The sequence below is a fragment of the Chroicocephalus ridibundus genome, chromosome 5, assembly GCF_963924245.1.
Source record: "Chroicocephalus ridibundus chromosome 5, bChrRid1.1, whole genome shotgun sequence".
NCBI classification, from domain to species: Eukaryota; Metazoa; Chordata; class Aves; order Charadriiformes; family Laridae; genus Chroicocephalus; species Chroicocephalus ridibundus.
The window spans coordinates 35,022,443-35,036,967 of record NC_086288.1 but is presented as its reverse complement, the minus strand read 5'-3'; the positions used below and the strand labels follow the sequence as shown (position 1 = coordinate 35,036,967).

Below are 14,525 nucleotides of genomic sequence, written 5' to 3'. Positions count from 1 at the left end.
CTTGCTAATTGATACGTGGGCTCTGCTTGTAGTAAAGGGGTTATCCCTGTTATAGTTCGTAGGTCATCTAAGAGCTTGGTTATCCAGTTCAGCTTTCTCATACAAAGTTCTTGAAATACCTAGTAATTAAATTTAACTGTTACGTTAAACTGCCACTTGCAGTCAAAGGACAGGAATTTTTTATAATAAATTCTGTTTTTTCTTTCCCTTAATGAAGTGCGTCTTACCTCTTTTCAGTATGATTTTACAAATATTACTACAGAATTAAATGACAGTGTTAATGTGTAATTTGTGAAGTAAGTAATTGTGTATAGAAAGAAAAGTCAAGAATATCAGTGCCTGGGAAGGAGGAAAAGTAGTTTAACAGAAAACATTGATGCTGACAGTTTGGGTCATAGTTTTGATTACAAGATTGTATTTAATAAGTAGATTTTAATTGATTCCTTGCCCTCCCACCCCGCCATGTTTTTTGGTGTGGAAAGAGAGAGTGCTGATTTAGTTTCTCATTTAGTTTTCTGTTACAGAGATTGCTTACTAGACTAAAGAACTAGCTGAGCAAGGCACAAGCAATTTTCTACTTCTGTGCCAATAACTGAGGTCAGTCTTTCAACTCCAGTCAAGGGATTGACCTCAACTAGCTACGCTGGAAAATAAACCTACAGAGCTTTTGATTGTGGCAGATTTGTCTGTACAGGTATCTGACAAGGTATATTTGCACCTTGTTTGCAGTGAAGCCTGCAGCTCAGAGTGTATACCTTCCTTATTTCCTGGTGGTTCTTACCAGACACGTCCAGTAGTTTCTTCTGAATCTGTGCGTAATTCTTTTGTAGCCTTGTTGGTTGGTTGTTCACAGCTGTTGTTTCCAGCAGTTCCCTAAAGCAGAAAAAATGCCAGACACCTTTTAGGGGGATGGGGAAACAACCGCTTGGTTTAGACTTGCTCAGTATTGATGCATTGCCACAAGGTTGTGTTGACTTGAAATTGTCTTTTAGTTGCTTGGCCTAGGCAGAGCTCCTTAAAGGTAAGTATTGAAAAGGAACTTGCTCAAACTGCTGTATCAGTTTACTTTATGTAGAATAAACTAAATTGATACCTTCAGGATAACTACCTGAAGCAGCGTCTTGTAGTCGCACACTTTTTCATAGGCTTTGAACTAAGAGTTAATTAGGCACCTACATGGTTTTTGCTCTGCATCTTTGCTCTCAAAATGAAAATGAGCTTTTTTTAAAAAAAAAAAAAAAAAGGCAGTAATACCATTTCAACTCACCAATTATATGGCAGCAACATTATGAAGTAGAAATCATGAAAATGTGCCTGAGAATACTTTCAGTATGCTTACTGTTGTTGGGATACATGGCTTGTCTAACAAATACATTTGGGAGCTCTGCCCCACTTAAATATGCCATTTGTTCCTTATGTTGTTCTTGACTATGTGGCAGGTGCTGTTGCCTGATGTGATCGTTAGCCCAAATATCTCCAGCCTGTAGTGATACAGCTGTATTTACTGAGCATTTTGTCAGCAACAGGATGCTGTTGCTCTGAGTGTCAATTTTAAGCTGCTTCACCTTTTGGGGCTTAAGTCCAGTTGGTATTACTGGTTATGAAACTTGATGCGAATGGTGAATCCAAGTGTGAAGGAAGTAAAACTTTTGCTGGTGAGTTAGTTTTTGGTTTTGTTGACACCCCCTCTTCCCAAATGGAAGGTGATAAATATTCTTTTGGCTATGAATTTGAAGTGTAAGTCTAAAAATATAAGTTATGATCAGTACATTTCTTGTGTTCAGTGATGTTTTATACTTATAAAATGATGAGATCTGAAATAAGCTTAGAGGGACAGAGGAACAGAAGGTGATCTGAGGACCAGAATTATGTTTAACAGCTGCCGCAGGACTAACATTTTTTCCTGATGCATTTCTCTCTCACTGTAATCTGCAAAATAGCTGTACATCCTTTATTTCTGTAGGAGACTTTTCATTATCTGCAGAACATGTTGCTATTCAGCAAACTGTGCACAGTAAAGTAATTTACATATCTTTACAAATTCTTGAGTAGAAGGAGGAAAACTAGACAATGTCAATTTATATGCTAGTTTAATCATTTCTGAACAGGCAGAATGCTTAAAACTGAAATTTCCAAGCTGTTTTAGCAGAATGTTTGAACAACCAGCATCTAATGTCTATTGACAAAGGAATGATTTTTGACACATGAACTGTTTTTCTGTGGTAGTATATGGTGTCTGATCTGTGCGTAAAGCTATGCTTGTGTAGCAGTGATACAACATGTATTTTGTACAGATTTATTAATCTGACATTACTTTTTGTTCAGGTTGCATGTGAATATTATATTGTTTCCCTTATTGGTGAAATTTCTATTAGAAAAATCCATATAAAACCTAGAACCAGTGTTTCTATAAACCGTTCTCTCTGTTGTAAGCATCTGCTCCTTTCTTGTCCCTAGGGTGGTTAATGAGAACACCGTCTAAACTTCATAAACTTTATGCAAATTTTGCTAGATTTCTGCCCATTCTCTCCTGGCCAAACAAGTTCAAGACTTCACAAAATTACTGTAAAATGTGCTTTATGTTAAAATAATCTCTATAAAACTTTTTGTGCATTGACTCGGTATAGTGCAACTTATGATGTAATGTTACATATAGTTAATTGATACTGAGATTTTAAAGGTTCTTGTGCATGGATGGGTATCTCCATAATAAGCACTGAAATACAAGTGGAAGATATTGCTGTCAGGCATCTCTTCTGTTCTTACTTCTCTTATTTCTTCTTTCTCCTCTTCTTGCTAATTCTAAATTTTGTTTCTTTAGTTTGTAACAAGAATTGGGAAGAGGGAGAGGATCTGAGAAGGACACAATTACTAAGGAACTACAAAGGTTTCTATCCCAAGTCAAGCTGGTCCAAACCAACTACTTTACAGAACCTTACTTATTTTTATGCTTGTTCTTACTAAAAGTTGATGTCTCCTACTGACTTTACTATCTGACTGTATATTCCACAATATAAAAAGAGCAAATAGTGATTTTTGGTAATATTCAATGTAATTCAGTCTTGGGAGACAGTGGCTATGCTTTTCAGCTGTGTCATGAAATATTGCACTGTTAATGCTTATTAAATTTTAATACGTTTGTTGAATCCCTGGTGCATCTGCTAAAGTGGAAAATGCACCGAACACCACCACAGATTGCCAGCAGGGATAAATTCCACCTTATTCATCATCAGAAGTCATTACTACTTTTAAGTAAAGTGTGAGCAACGTTTCCTGTAAGTGCACATCGCGTTCTTATTCCTATGTCATCCAGCCACTGTTTTTCTGTGTTTGGAAGTGGCCAGGTGACCCTTTGTTCTTCTCACTTAAATTATGGAGTGTCCCTTGACGATGGCAGCTATCATGATCATTATTGACCCAAATATATTGAGTACTTAAAAAAAAATTAAAAACCAACAAATAATAAATGCTCTTTTTGCCAATGTCATAAGTCCTTCAGTTCTGATCCCTTGGTCAGACTTTTCTAAAGCACACAGAAAATAATTCACTTAATTAAAATGAATAAATAAAAATGAAATTAAGAAAATGGAAGTGACACACCTGAATGGAAGAAATGAGACTTAATATTGTTCATTATGGATCCCTCATCCTTGCCAAATGTAATAATGTTGTTCCTTCTCTTTAAGCTGGACTTCATCCAAAGCAAGGACACTTTCAGTTGTTACCCTGAAGTGTTCACCCATCTACACAATTTTTGGCTTTGGTGTAAACCGCTAGTATTACATGTCCTACAGCAAGTACACTAAACGCTGCGTTTACGTGCATGCATGTGTATCTGTTTTGGAGGACAGACTGTTGAAACTTCCGACGCTGTGCCAGTCAGACTTTGGTACTGCTGCACTGCACTTTGCTGCTAGGGTTTGAAGTCAGAGTATCAGACAGCCGGTAAACTCAAAGCTGGATTTGGTTGTCCATATACAAAAAGTCAATTTCCGTTAAATACTCATAAGCATTTTAAATAATAACTGATATTTGAACAAATCAAAGAAAGCCAGTGTTTATTAAATAAAAATACAGGCAAGGCTTTCCTTTCCTCTAAAATGGAAAAAAAAAAGAGTGGAAAAAAAGACAAATAAAAGATCAAGGTGGCAACCATACCAACCAAGAGTGCCAGTCCTTCCACAAAGTACCTGCTTCTTTCTATAGGCATTCTTTAGGCATTCTTTGCTTCGCATATCTTGAGCTTTATGAATAGCCTCACACCCCTTTGCAGTATGCTGTTAACCAGCTGAAAAGGATTATATAGCTTAATTTGGTGCTATCAAATGAATACCAGTATAACAATCAGTTGTTACATTTGTTAGATTTATGTGCATTGTACAGTTCTAGTAAGAAAAAACACAATCTTGTATCAAAATAGACCTTGATGTCTATATTGTTTCAAACATACAAAATGTAATTCTTTGCATTGTTCAACCTTTTATTTTGACAGTAAATAATATAGCTAATATGAAGAGTGTTACTATGTTGTCAGGCTTCATACAAGAGGAATTTTTTTTAATGCTGAATAAATGGTAGCTGGACAGAATTTTTCACTACAGAATAAATAAATACTTTTTTAGGTGCATTAGGTGGAAGAAATATTTTTAACACCTTTCTGAAGTTTTGGGGATTGCACATTTTCCCTTTTAATATGTATAAAGGAAGAAAATTCTAAGTCCCAAACTAATTTTTGGCAGTGCTTTTTGGACATTATTCAGAAACAAATAATCATGTTTTAAATATTTTGGTGTGTGTATTTTGTGCGTGTATATATACAAGTAGAGAATTTCTCATTGCAAGTCTTTCATTTTACATGGAAGAGCGATACAGTGATAAGAAAACCTGAATTACCATATGGAATGGTAATTTTCAGTTTCCTATCTTCCTTTTTCATAAAAGCAGCCTCCTTACTAATAAAAACACCTGCTTTCCCTTCCCCCGGTTTATCCTCAGTTGGGAATTTGACTTGCATTTTAATCCAGTGTTAAATATTGCATGGCTTCTCTACCTGTTGTTGTAGTTCTTAATTCTTGTCTCAGCTTTATTTAAAGGTGCAACAACAGCATAAATAAGTGGTCAGCAAATAAATTCCTGCAGAGCAGCTGTAGCAATTGTTTTTAACAGCTGGTGCAACTCTGACTAGGCCAAAGAGTTGAACTTGCTTATCCAACAAGTCATATTATAGCCATTGAGGACTGGGCAGACATTTCTGGAATATTTGTAAAATGCAAGATGATGCAGCTGGATTTCTGTTACATACCTGGAATGTTTTCTGAAATGCTTAATGAAGAAATGAAGACACATGCTTTAAAGATAGTTAAAAAAAAAAAAAGTGACAATGACAACAAGACCACATAGTATAGTAAAGAAAGGTAGGAGGCTTGTGGAGTAAAGCCTACTTATATAGGCCTCTGGTTTCAAATGATTATGTATACTTACAGGGATGTCTAAGTATGGATGGAATTATTTTTTTTAAATGTGCATGGTTAAGTATGTTTTAATGATACAATAGCGTCATTAGTATTAATATTATATAGTCTTCCCAATACGCAGTTTACTAGACAGTCTTTATGTTTCTTTCATAAACACTTAATGTTACCTTACAAAAAGTTAGCTTGTGCAAATGGTCGCTTGTAATTTCTCAAATGTTCTTTTGCTCTAGTACTGTTGTGACTGAGGGCAGATCCCACGCCTATAGCTGCACCGTACCTGCATGTTCCCTTCACTTTCTTTTGAGATGAAATTCTGTATTTGCTGAGATACCTAGGAAGCTTTTATCATTGTCGTCTCCTTGGGACCAGTATTGCATGCTAAGGCATCTACGGACAAAGAAAGGTGATCTAATAGCTCGTTGTTGCTCAAAGATGGAGGTCTTGACTACCCTCCAGTTCCAAACACTTTTGCTATTTGTCTCATCGTGCATCTGGCTGCTTTGTGCGCTGTTTACATTTGCTAATCTACTGGAAAAATAACTCAGCAACAACAAAAATTGAGGATTTTCATGTATTCTGCTTACTGGAGTCATTTCAGAGCTCACAAACCTGACAAGTTCTACGGCCACTTTAGGGAAGAGTTTGGAATAAAATGTCTACAGCAAGGAGGGGAGGTGCTACTCTTCTCCTTTTGCTACTGGAATCTCCATCTGACCTGTTTGTCTCATTTCAGGTCCAAAGAAGATCAGCTGTGTGATCAAACAGATCCATTGGTATCTCCTTCTTGCCCTTTCATGGCAAAAATTTTAAAGTAGCTTTTATGTATTAGGCAACACCAACCTTTCTCATCCCAGTAGTTATTAATGGCCGTGCCTCAATACAGTTCCAGAGCCAGAATTATAACAAGGAAGTGTCATCTGAGTGAGTCCAAGTTAAAATCTATATTCTTCTCCACTACGTTGCCAAAGAAAACAAAGCTTGTGCAGTTGAGACATCTGCCTGTCATTGTCTTTCTTCCTTTCCATCTCTTGACTAATTTTCACCCAATTTGGCAGAGAGAGAGATTAAGATTACACAAGCTTTCAAGGGAACTAGAGAGTAGGTGGGAAAGGGATTTATTAGTGCATCTGCTGAGGAAGAAGTCTGCGGGGTGACCATCACTTGGTTAGACTTCATTGAATCCTTGTGGAATTGGTTTTTCCTCTGACCATGTAAAAAGGTTCAGTTGACGTTTTTTCCTTACTTTACACCGTAGAAGCCATTTATTAGTCAAAACTCATAGTTAAGGCATAAGCCTTAAATAAAGCTTTGCTATGGCTGGGCTGTTCAGAGTGACTCTTCCATGTAGATTGCCTGACGTTTTGGGACTGTAAGGCCTTGGAGACGCCGTAGTGTAATTCAGGCACAATTCAAACTGGCATGACAATCTCATCTGGAGTCAGGCTTTGTTGGTTCTGTTGCTTGTGATATAACAGTACCACACTTGTTTTTTTCCCCTGAGTTACAGAGAAAGCAATCGGTTTGCATGTTTTACTAGTAGTTTTGCCCCTTTTGTATGCTGTTCAAGTGTACATTTATTAGGAAATTCCGATCTTGTGAGATCAAAATGATCCTCTCCATTGATTCTCCTCATACCCTCTTCAGGGGTCTGGGTCACTGTGTTTTCTTACACGTGCAGATTTTTCTGTTGGGTAAACCTGGATACAGTAGAGACTATTTAGAGCAATAGTTTTTTCTGTGCGGCACTACTAATACAGTTGCAGTTAGTTTTGTACAGCAGTGCCTTTTTTCTATACAGCTTATTCATTTGCCTGTCCAAAGCAGCTAATATGCAATGTATTATTTAGGAGCTATTGGTGTACTGATATTAGCAAGCCCTTGCATAAATAAACTTGGGACCACAGTTGCTCTATAAGAGTAGTTACTAGTGTAGTGTAGACTGTCTCGCTTGCTAACAAAATGGTTCTCCCTCTTTCTACACATGGGCAGGGACCAGCATGAATATCAAGGGAGCAATAAGGCGTCTGTATAATAGAAATTATAGTGCATTCTTTGTGCCACAGCTATGCAGAGCTTACTAAAAATGTTATTTAGGAAGTATATTATCAAATATATTCAAAGGATTATTATGCTGCTGCTATTATTTTGAGAAGGTGACTTTTAAAATGTTGCAGTGCTCTGTTTTATCCATTTGAGGGCAGCTGTTGACCGCCGATGTTAAGAGCTGTGGAAAAACTGTCTGTGGTTCTGCTTTCTGCATTTAATCTTTCTATGCTTGCAAATATTTTATTTAGGTCTCTCTAGGTCTTCTACTGTTCTGTCACCATACTAAAATGTCATGAGTTTGTTTATTTTCTCCCAGTAATGTTAATATGCAAAACAATTGTCAGCTCTAGGAGCAGATTCTGTAAAGTTTGAGTAAGCTGGTTTTCGTTTTTGGGATAAATTCTTAGATCCATGTCTTAAAACCGTGGCCTTCCTGAGTTAAATATGCTGAATGAGCTAATTAATTTTGTAAAATTTGCTTTCTAGTAAACAGCTCCTAAAAAACTCTGCTACAGGATCACTTTGAATTACTCTGAAGGTATAAAAATTATTGCTATTACTACATGCTTTCATTTTACAAAGACATCTCTTCACTGGACTGGCCAAAAAGAAAGAGGAATCTTCTGGATTCTTAAGTTTAAGTTAACAGTCCATGACAATCTGAAATTAGTATTTTCAAATTCAATTTTTCAGGCACTTGTATGCATCTAAATAAAGTGATCTGACTTCAATTGTGATCTTCTGATTAAAATGACAGACGGGGACCTAAAAAGAGCATCACTGGAAATCAGCCTCACTTCATTTAGATACAGGATGTTAGGGAAATGTATTACAGAGCTTTAAAGTTCAAATTCTCATAGTTTCACGTTTGTCAAGTTTATACGTGTTCTCACCCTGTATAATATAAAAACCCCCACACTTTTAAAGATAAAAGCAACAGAGTGCCTCTTTAAACTTTACATTTGGAGCTTAAATTAGAATTATATGCGTAATAAATACAAAAATAAGTGATATCTAGCATATGCGATATATTCCTGACACTTCTAAGATAGCCAACCCTCTCCATTTTTGTCTTGCTGTTACACCCTCTTACTGCTCAATTTAGACTGTGTTGTATTTTCAGGCTAAGGACTTTCACTTACTAAATGTTTATAGCCGTCCAGCATAGCTTGCAGCCTTTAAACGTTACTGTAAGACAATAATACCTACGGTCAGTAATGTGTAGCAAATCTGAGACTAAAAAGAAGTGATGATACATGGAAATAAAATTGGGCCAACAAGTTCTCATCTGCTAGTGCAAGTGTTTTTTCTGGGAGACGATGATAGAAAAGGGAGGGGAAAGTAGGCAGAGATAAAAACTGAAGCTTTTCCTTATTACTTTGTTAAAGTGTGAAATCTAGCTTTGTTAGATTCGTTATATTGCTTTGGCTTTGTCCACTTAGAAAGGGGATGGCACTGAATGTGAACATGATACTTCTTTTCAGATACAAGTGTGTCCCTGTGAAATTATTCTAGAATAGTTTGGAAGATCCTGAGGAAAAACTAATGCACTTGTGCAACTTTTATCTCAGACAACAAAGGAAGAAGGGCTGGCAATTAGAGTTTTGCCTTTTCAGAGGTGTGAGGAGAACCTGTGACTGAGGACTTGTGCTGTGAGCGGTGCTTGGAGGATGCCATATTTCAGTCTTGTCTGCTCCCCAATTGTGTGTAAATGTGTAAAAGAGCGAAGTTATGTTCCTGTTTTGAACTTTTATTAGGAGCTAATATTAAAAAAGAGAAAAGAAAAAAAGGAGAGACTAAGTGTGTAAAGTAGTAAGATACGAGGTTCTAATATCAACTAATAACAGCTGATACTAAAATCGTGACCTGCCACACTGTCAAATTTTCCTTTCAGCAATTGCACGATGAAATAATCTTTAAAAACTGAGTTTTTAAGCAGTTTCTCTTAGTGCACACACATAGAGACATTTCTGTATGAAATTAAATTAGAGTATTTATTAAACTAGTATCTGAGGTTTGCTTTGTATGAAATACTGTATCTGATCTTGTCGTGTTGCATGCTCACTATTCAAATCTCAAATTATATTAATATAAATACATTTTATTAAACTTCCAACTTTGTTGGAATGATTGAGACGGTGACCGGTATATCAAAAATGGAAAACTTTGACCTGTTCCTTATTTTTGAACGATAAATCAGTAGGGGTACGTGAGTTGATCTCTTTGGGGTTTTGGCTCTGTTCTTCACTTCAGTTATTCAGAGCAGAAACAAAAGGCTACTCCTTCTCCCTCTTTGAAGTACTTCAGGGAAGTTTTCTTATTTGAGTGAAACTGACAGCCCAAGACACTTTTCCAAAGTCTTCCAGCCAAGTGAAAGCCTACTTATGAAGTAATTCATAATGAAGCTATAAACTGTGATCTGATGGTGTGTCGCTGTTGAGTACAGGCTAATGGTAAACTATATCGTAAGCTACAGGATGAAGCACAAAGAAGGAAATGTAAAGAAGAAAATGTATTCCTAAATGTGCTTTGGAATGGCGTTTGAATGGAATGATAGAAAAGAAAAAAATAATAAATATTAGTGCATGAAAATACTGTGCTACCCAGCATTCTGTAACAGCATTTCCATGTGCAACATCTGTAAAGAAATAAGATTTTTTTTGTTTGTCTGAGAAAGATACTTTGTTATAAGTGGAGGATACTCTAAGTGTAATGTATATATACTCAATGAAACATTAGGGATTTTTCTATATGCGTTTTGTTTTTGTAAAAACCATTCAACAAATGTTTGGTCAGGGGAGGCCCTCTATATGCCAGTGAGGCATGCTCACAGCTTGGCTTTTTGAAGGGGAAACAAAGGGCTAAGTGGAGATGCTAATACCAGGCGTATTTTAATGCTGTCTTTTGTCAAGTTACAGTGTTGTGCTTCGAGCATTAAAGCATTACTACACTCTCTTTTGCCCTTATATAATTATACAGTTAATTATCTTTGCTGGTTTGTGCATAAAGGGACTTGTAAGATTTCTTAATGGTCATTTATTCACTGTGTTTTGGACTATACCGACTCAGTTCATACAAGGGCTTTGATGGTTTTCTATGTCTTTTATCAGCAATTTCATAAGACATTTTCCGAGGCTTTTCTCTTTCTACTTAGTTTTGCTCAAAAACGTTTTCAGAGTTTTAATATATTTTTAAGAAACATGTCCAAGTATAGGGATCGGAAAGGGATTGTGGGAACCTAGAGGCATTGTAGAAAAGCTAATTTAATCAAGAAATTATTTAAAATGGAAGTAGACTAATTGCAGATAATCTGAGTAATAGACTTTGCTGTTCTAGCTTTGTTCAGTGGACTAAGAACTTTTTTCCTGAAAAATGGCCCTCAGTCAGGTTTGTTGCTTAAGGGCGGGCAGACCTTCCCCCCATCCTTTGGGCGACACTGTTCTTGGAGGAAGGGACCTTCTCCTTTCCATCAGTGTGATGGATAGGCCTGAGCAAACTGGTACTCAAACCAGTGATGACCAGAAAAGATTATATTCCAGTACCATTGCATCTCTAGAGTCAAAGCCCCGCAGATGCTGCTCCCCCCACAGCAGCAGGGAAGGCGGGGGGCTGTGCAGGCTGAAGTACCTGTGCATAGGCAAGGACGGCCAGGAAGAAGGAGCTGAAAATCACAATGTAGGTGAAAATAAAATTATAGCCTCTACTTTCATTAAAAGAGCAAGTTGCGAGCCAATACCTTCATTTTAGGGGATTCATATTTTTTTTTCCCCAGTGTCTTTTTTTTTTTTTCACTTTTGTTTCCTTTTTTAACTTCTGGACTTAGCAATACATTATGTTTCTGGAGACGGTGGTTGAGAATCAGCAAAGTCCAGGTCAGTTTTTTAGTTACTAGCTGTCAAATTTTATTGAAGGTCCAGAAGGAGTCTTCCCAGTGAGTGGTGGAGTTTATCCTGTAGTAACACTGTTACTGTCTGAAGGTTGCAGTCTCCTTGGTTTCTCCTTCTGAAAGCACAATGCTGACTTATTTAAAAAAAAAAAAATTCTTTCCTTTAAAGCATAAGCGTAAGTGGCTGTGGCTATTAAAACTCCTGGCAGTTGTGAATTTCTTCTTCTTTTTCAGTCTGGGGATCCCTTTTTGGAGAAGGGCTCTCCTGACATTGCAGGGGAGGTCCACCAGCTGTTTGACTGGCAGGAGCAGTCTGCCTGCCCCTTGGTAGTTTAATTCCTGTCTATACTAGGATAGCTTGCACTTCACTGAGCAGCAGACAGGTCAGGACACTTGGCAGGAGAAGGTTGAGAGACAAAGGCAGCAGGCTGTGGGGAGCTGAATCACCATCCTGAAACTTTTTAAAAAAAAAAAAAGAAATCATGCAACTTTAGAAGCAAAGTTTTTCACAATGTTCTTGCATTATTAGTAGACTTGACAAAGTAAGAACGATAAAATGTCCAAACCTGGGAAAACGGCCATCAACCATGGCTTGGTTCCTGTTGATCTTAAAAGTGCCAAAGAACCTCTACCACACCAAACCGTGATGAAGATATTTAGCATCAGCATCATTGCACAGGGGCTGCCCTTCTGCCGTAGGCGGGTAAGTGTCTTGAAAACCTGAATTTTGATCACTTGGCTTGCAGCTCTGTGCTTTGTCATGGTGCATTCATTCCATGAGGAAATACTTATATCTGTATTATCTGTTCACTCAGGGTGCCATAGAGGAGCCCTCGGGCCATTTATTTCAATAACTCTTGTGCTTTAATTTAATTAAAATCCGTGCATATTGACTTGGCTATTACTCATTTAAAGGGACATGCCAGAGATTCTTTTATAGTTGTAAACCATGTAAATGAAAACAAATGCTATACAAAATAGGTGCATTCATAAATGTGTATTTTGCTGTTATTCACTCTTTTAGGTGACGTAGATAGTTTGGAGTAATAAAATCCATTGAATGCAGTTCTGAATCATATTGGCACATGCAACTTGCTGGATACTAAAGTAGAGAATTTAGAGATGTTAAACTAATTAATATTTTAACATTTTTAGTAAGGATTCTTAAAATATGATTCTAATACTTTTGTAACTCAGTAATGGAGATAACATTTTTGCTGTTACAGAAAATAAAAATAGCATGTTACTATGTGGAGGTTGCGATATAGTTTATATATAGACAATCCTAGCCTGACAAACTATCACGGGTCTTATGCTACAGCTTCAGGAACTATATGAATAAAGAGGCTCGTAAAGCACATTTATGAGTAGGGGGGGAAAAAAAGTCTTTTAAGTTTTGTTCTCTCTGTAATATACAATTTTCAATAAAAAGCGAATATTTTCAAATCAACTTACATCATGATTTCATTACTCAGTTTGCATACTGCTGAGCTCCTATTTAAAGTAAAATTAATTTTTCTTTATTATGCTTTGGTACATTTTTTTCAGTAAAATTATAAATAAATTTGCTCTTCATAATGAATTTTCCCAACATTACTTTAAGTTTTCTATTGGTACTGAATAAATACTATTTCCATTTATTGATACAAGTTTTAAAATCTAGCTCAGCTTTTGTAAATGTGCTGGCTTTCCTTGAATGTCAACATAGTCCTTTTTAGTAAAGTTAGTGAAATAGCACATGAAATTTAAATTTGACAAGATCACCCTTGAAAGCTTGATTACTATGTTGCTTTGAATGTCTGAGTGTTTCTTATATGTACAAGGTATACGGCATGTGTTGAAAGCTAACAACATGCTATCAACCTGCAGCAATGCAAAAACTAGCGTGTATATATATATGTGACTGTTTAATATTGGATCGTGCATTTCAAAAAAGTATTTTTTTTTTAAATTAGATATTACACCTAAGTGTTTGAACATTGAATAGGAACGTTTCATAAGATGGAAAGGGATAAAGTAACCCTCTATTTTTAAATAGATATGCTTTCAAATTTTTTCTGTGATTTGAGAACTGCTTGCTTGAAAATAAGCGTTTGGAATATGTCTGGATAGTTTTAGTTCCGTTGTCTTGGATTAATAATAATATAGAGCATAGAAGACAAGTTTAGTAGATATATTTCACAAGTATTTTTGTGGCTATATTAATACGTTATACTCTTGGAACTTTAATGCTGATGATTTATGTGTGTATTTTGTGTAATGAGAAGTGCGGTCACACATTAACTTATCGTGAATATGAAAAAAAATAATTTCTAAAGCAGTTCTCTGAAGGTTCTGCATGGTTCCAAAATGACCGCAGTCTCTCTCGGTTGTCCTGTCCTACACCATGTTCAAGCAGTCAGTTTAATGACTCAGAGGTTTAGGTCTAGGAGGGTTTAAAAAGCTATTCAGCATCGACTTTTCTTTTATCGTTAGGGCTAAGGTGGAAATCAAGAAATGCTGTAAATGTATGTTTTACCAGCTAAGATATCATCAATCTATTTAAGTTTATCTTGTCTTCTGAAGCTAATAATTCTGAGTATGATGGCAGCTGATAGTGGAAAAGATGAGAGCTCCGCCTTTAGTGTCATGCCTTGCAGCACTCAAAGCCTGCGTGTAACTCATAACGATTACCATATTGGGTTCCTTCCATGCTAACACGCATAGGTTGCATACAACATCTGCATTTTCATTTCTGCATATTAAAAAAAAAAAAAAAACAAAAAACAACAACAAACCAACAACCACCTAATTTTGCATATCACCAGCTGAGAGAATCAATACTTCTGTTATGTAGATTTATCGTTTTAGTAAACATAGTAAGAACCAAAAAAGTATTTTTATGTCAAATATGAGTACTGACACAAAGTTTTCAACAATACGCAACTCGCAGATTTTTTTTTTAAATTCTGCTTTTCATTTAACAAGTAATGCTTTGAATTATTTAGCATTTAATGTTCAGACCTAAACTTGATGTGCTTTAGAACATGAGCTACAGTTTGCTTCTAGCTTACTGAGTTGGTAATATGTCAATACCAACTTTTCTCAGGCAAGTGTATGATTGGGGCATTCAAACACTG

General features: G+C 36.3%; 1 protein-coding gene across 2 annotated transcripts in view; it reads left to right on the top strand.

Annotated features, from left to right (window-relative positions):
* The window catches only part of FBXW7 (F-box and WD repeat domain containing 7), a 182,465-nt gene that overhangs the window by 87,327 nt on the left and 80,613 nt on the right, over positions 1-14,525 (top strand). The window contains exon 1 of one of the 2 annotated variants that reach the window (XM_063336032.1): positions 11,814-12,109. The exons of the other annotated variant lie outside the window; for it this stretch is intronic. Within the exon in view, the coding sequence (XP_063192102.1) occupies positions 11,963-12,109 (147 nt within the window). The 5' untranslated portion in view covers positions 11,814-11,962. Of the gene's footprint in view, positions 1-11,813; positions 12,110-14,525 lie in introns of those variants that run through there. 2 annotated transcript variants of the gene reach the window in all.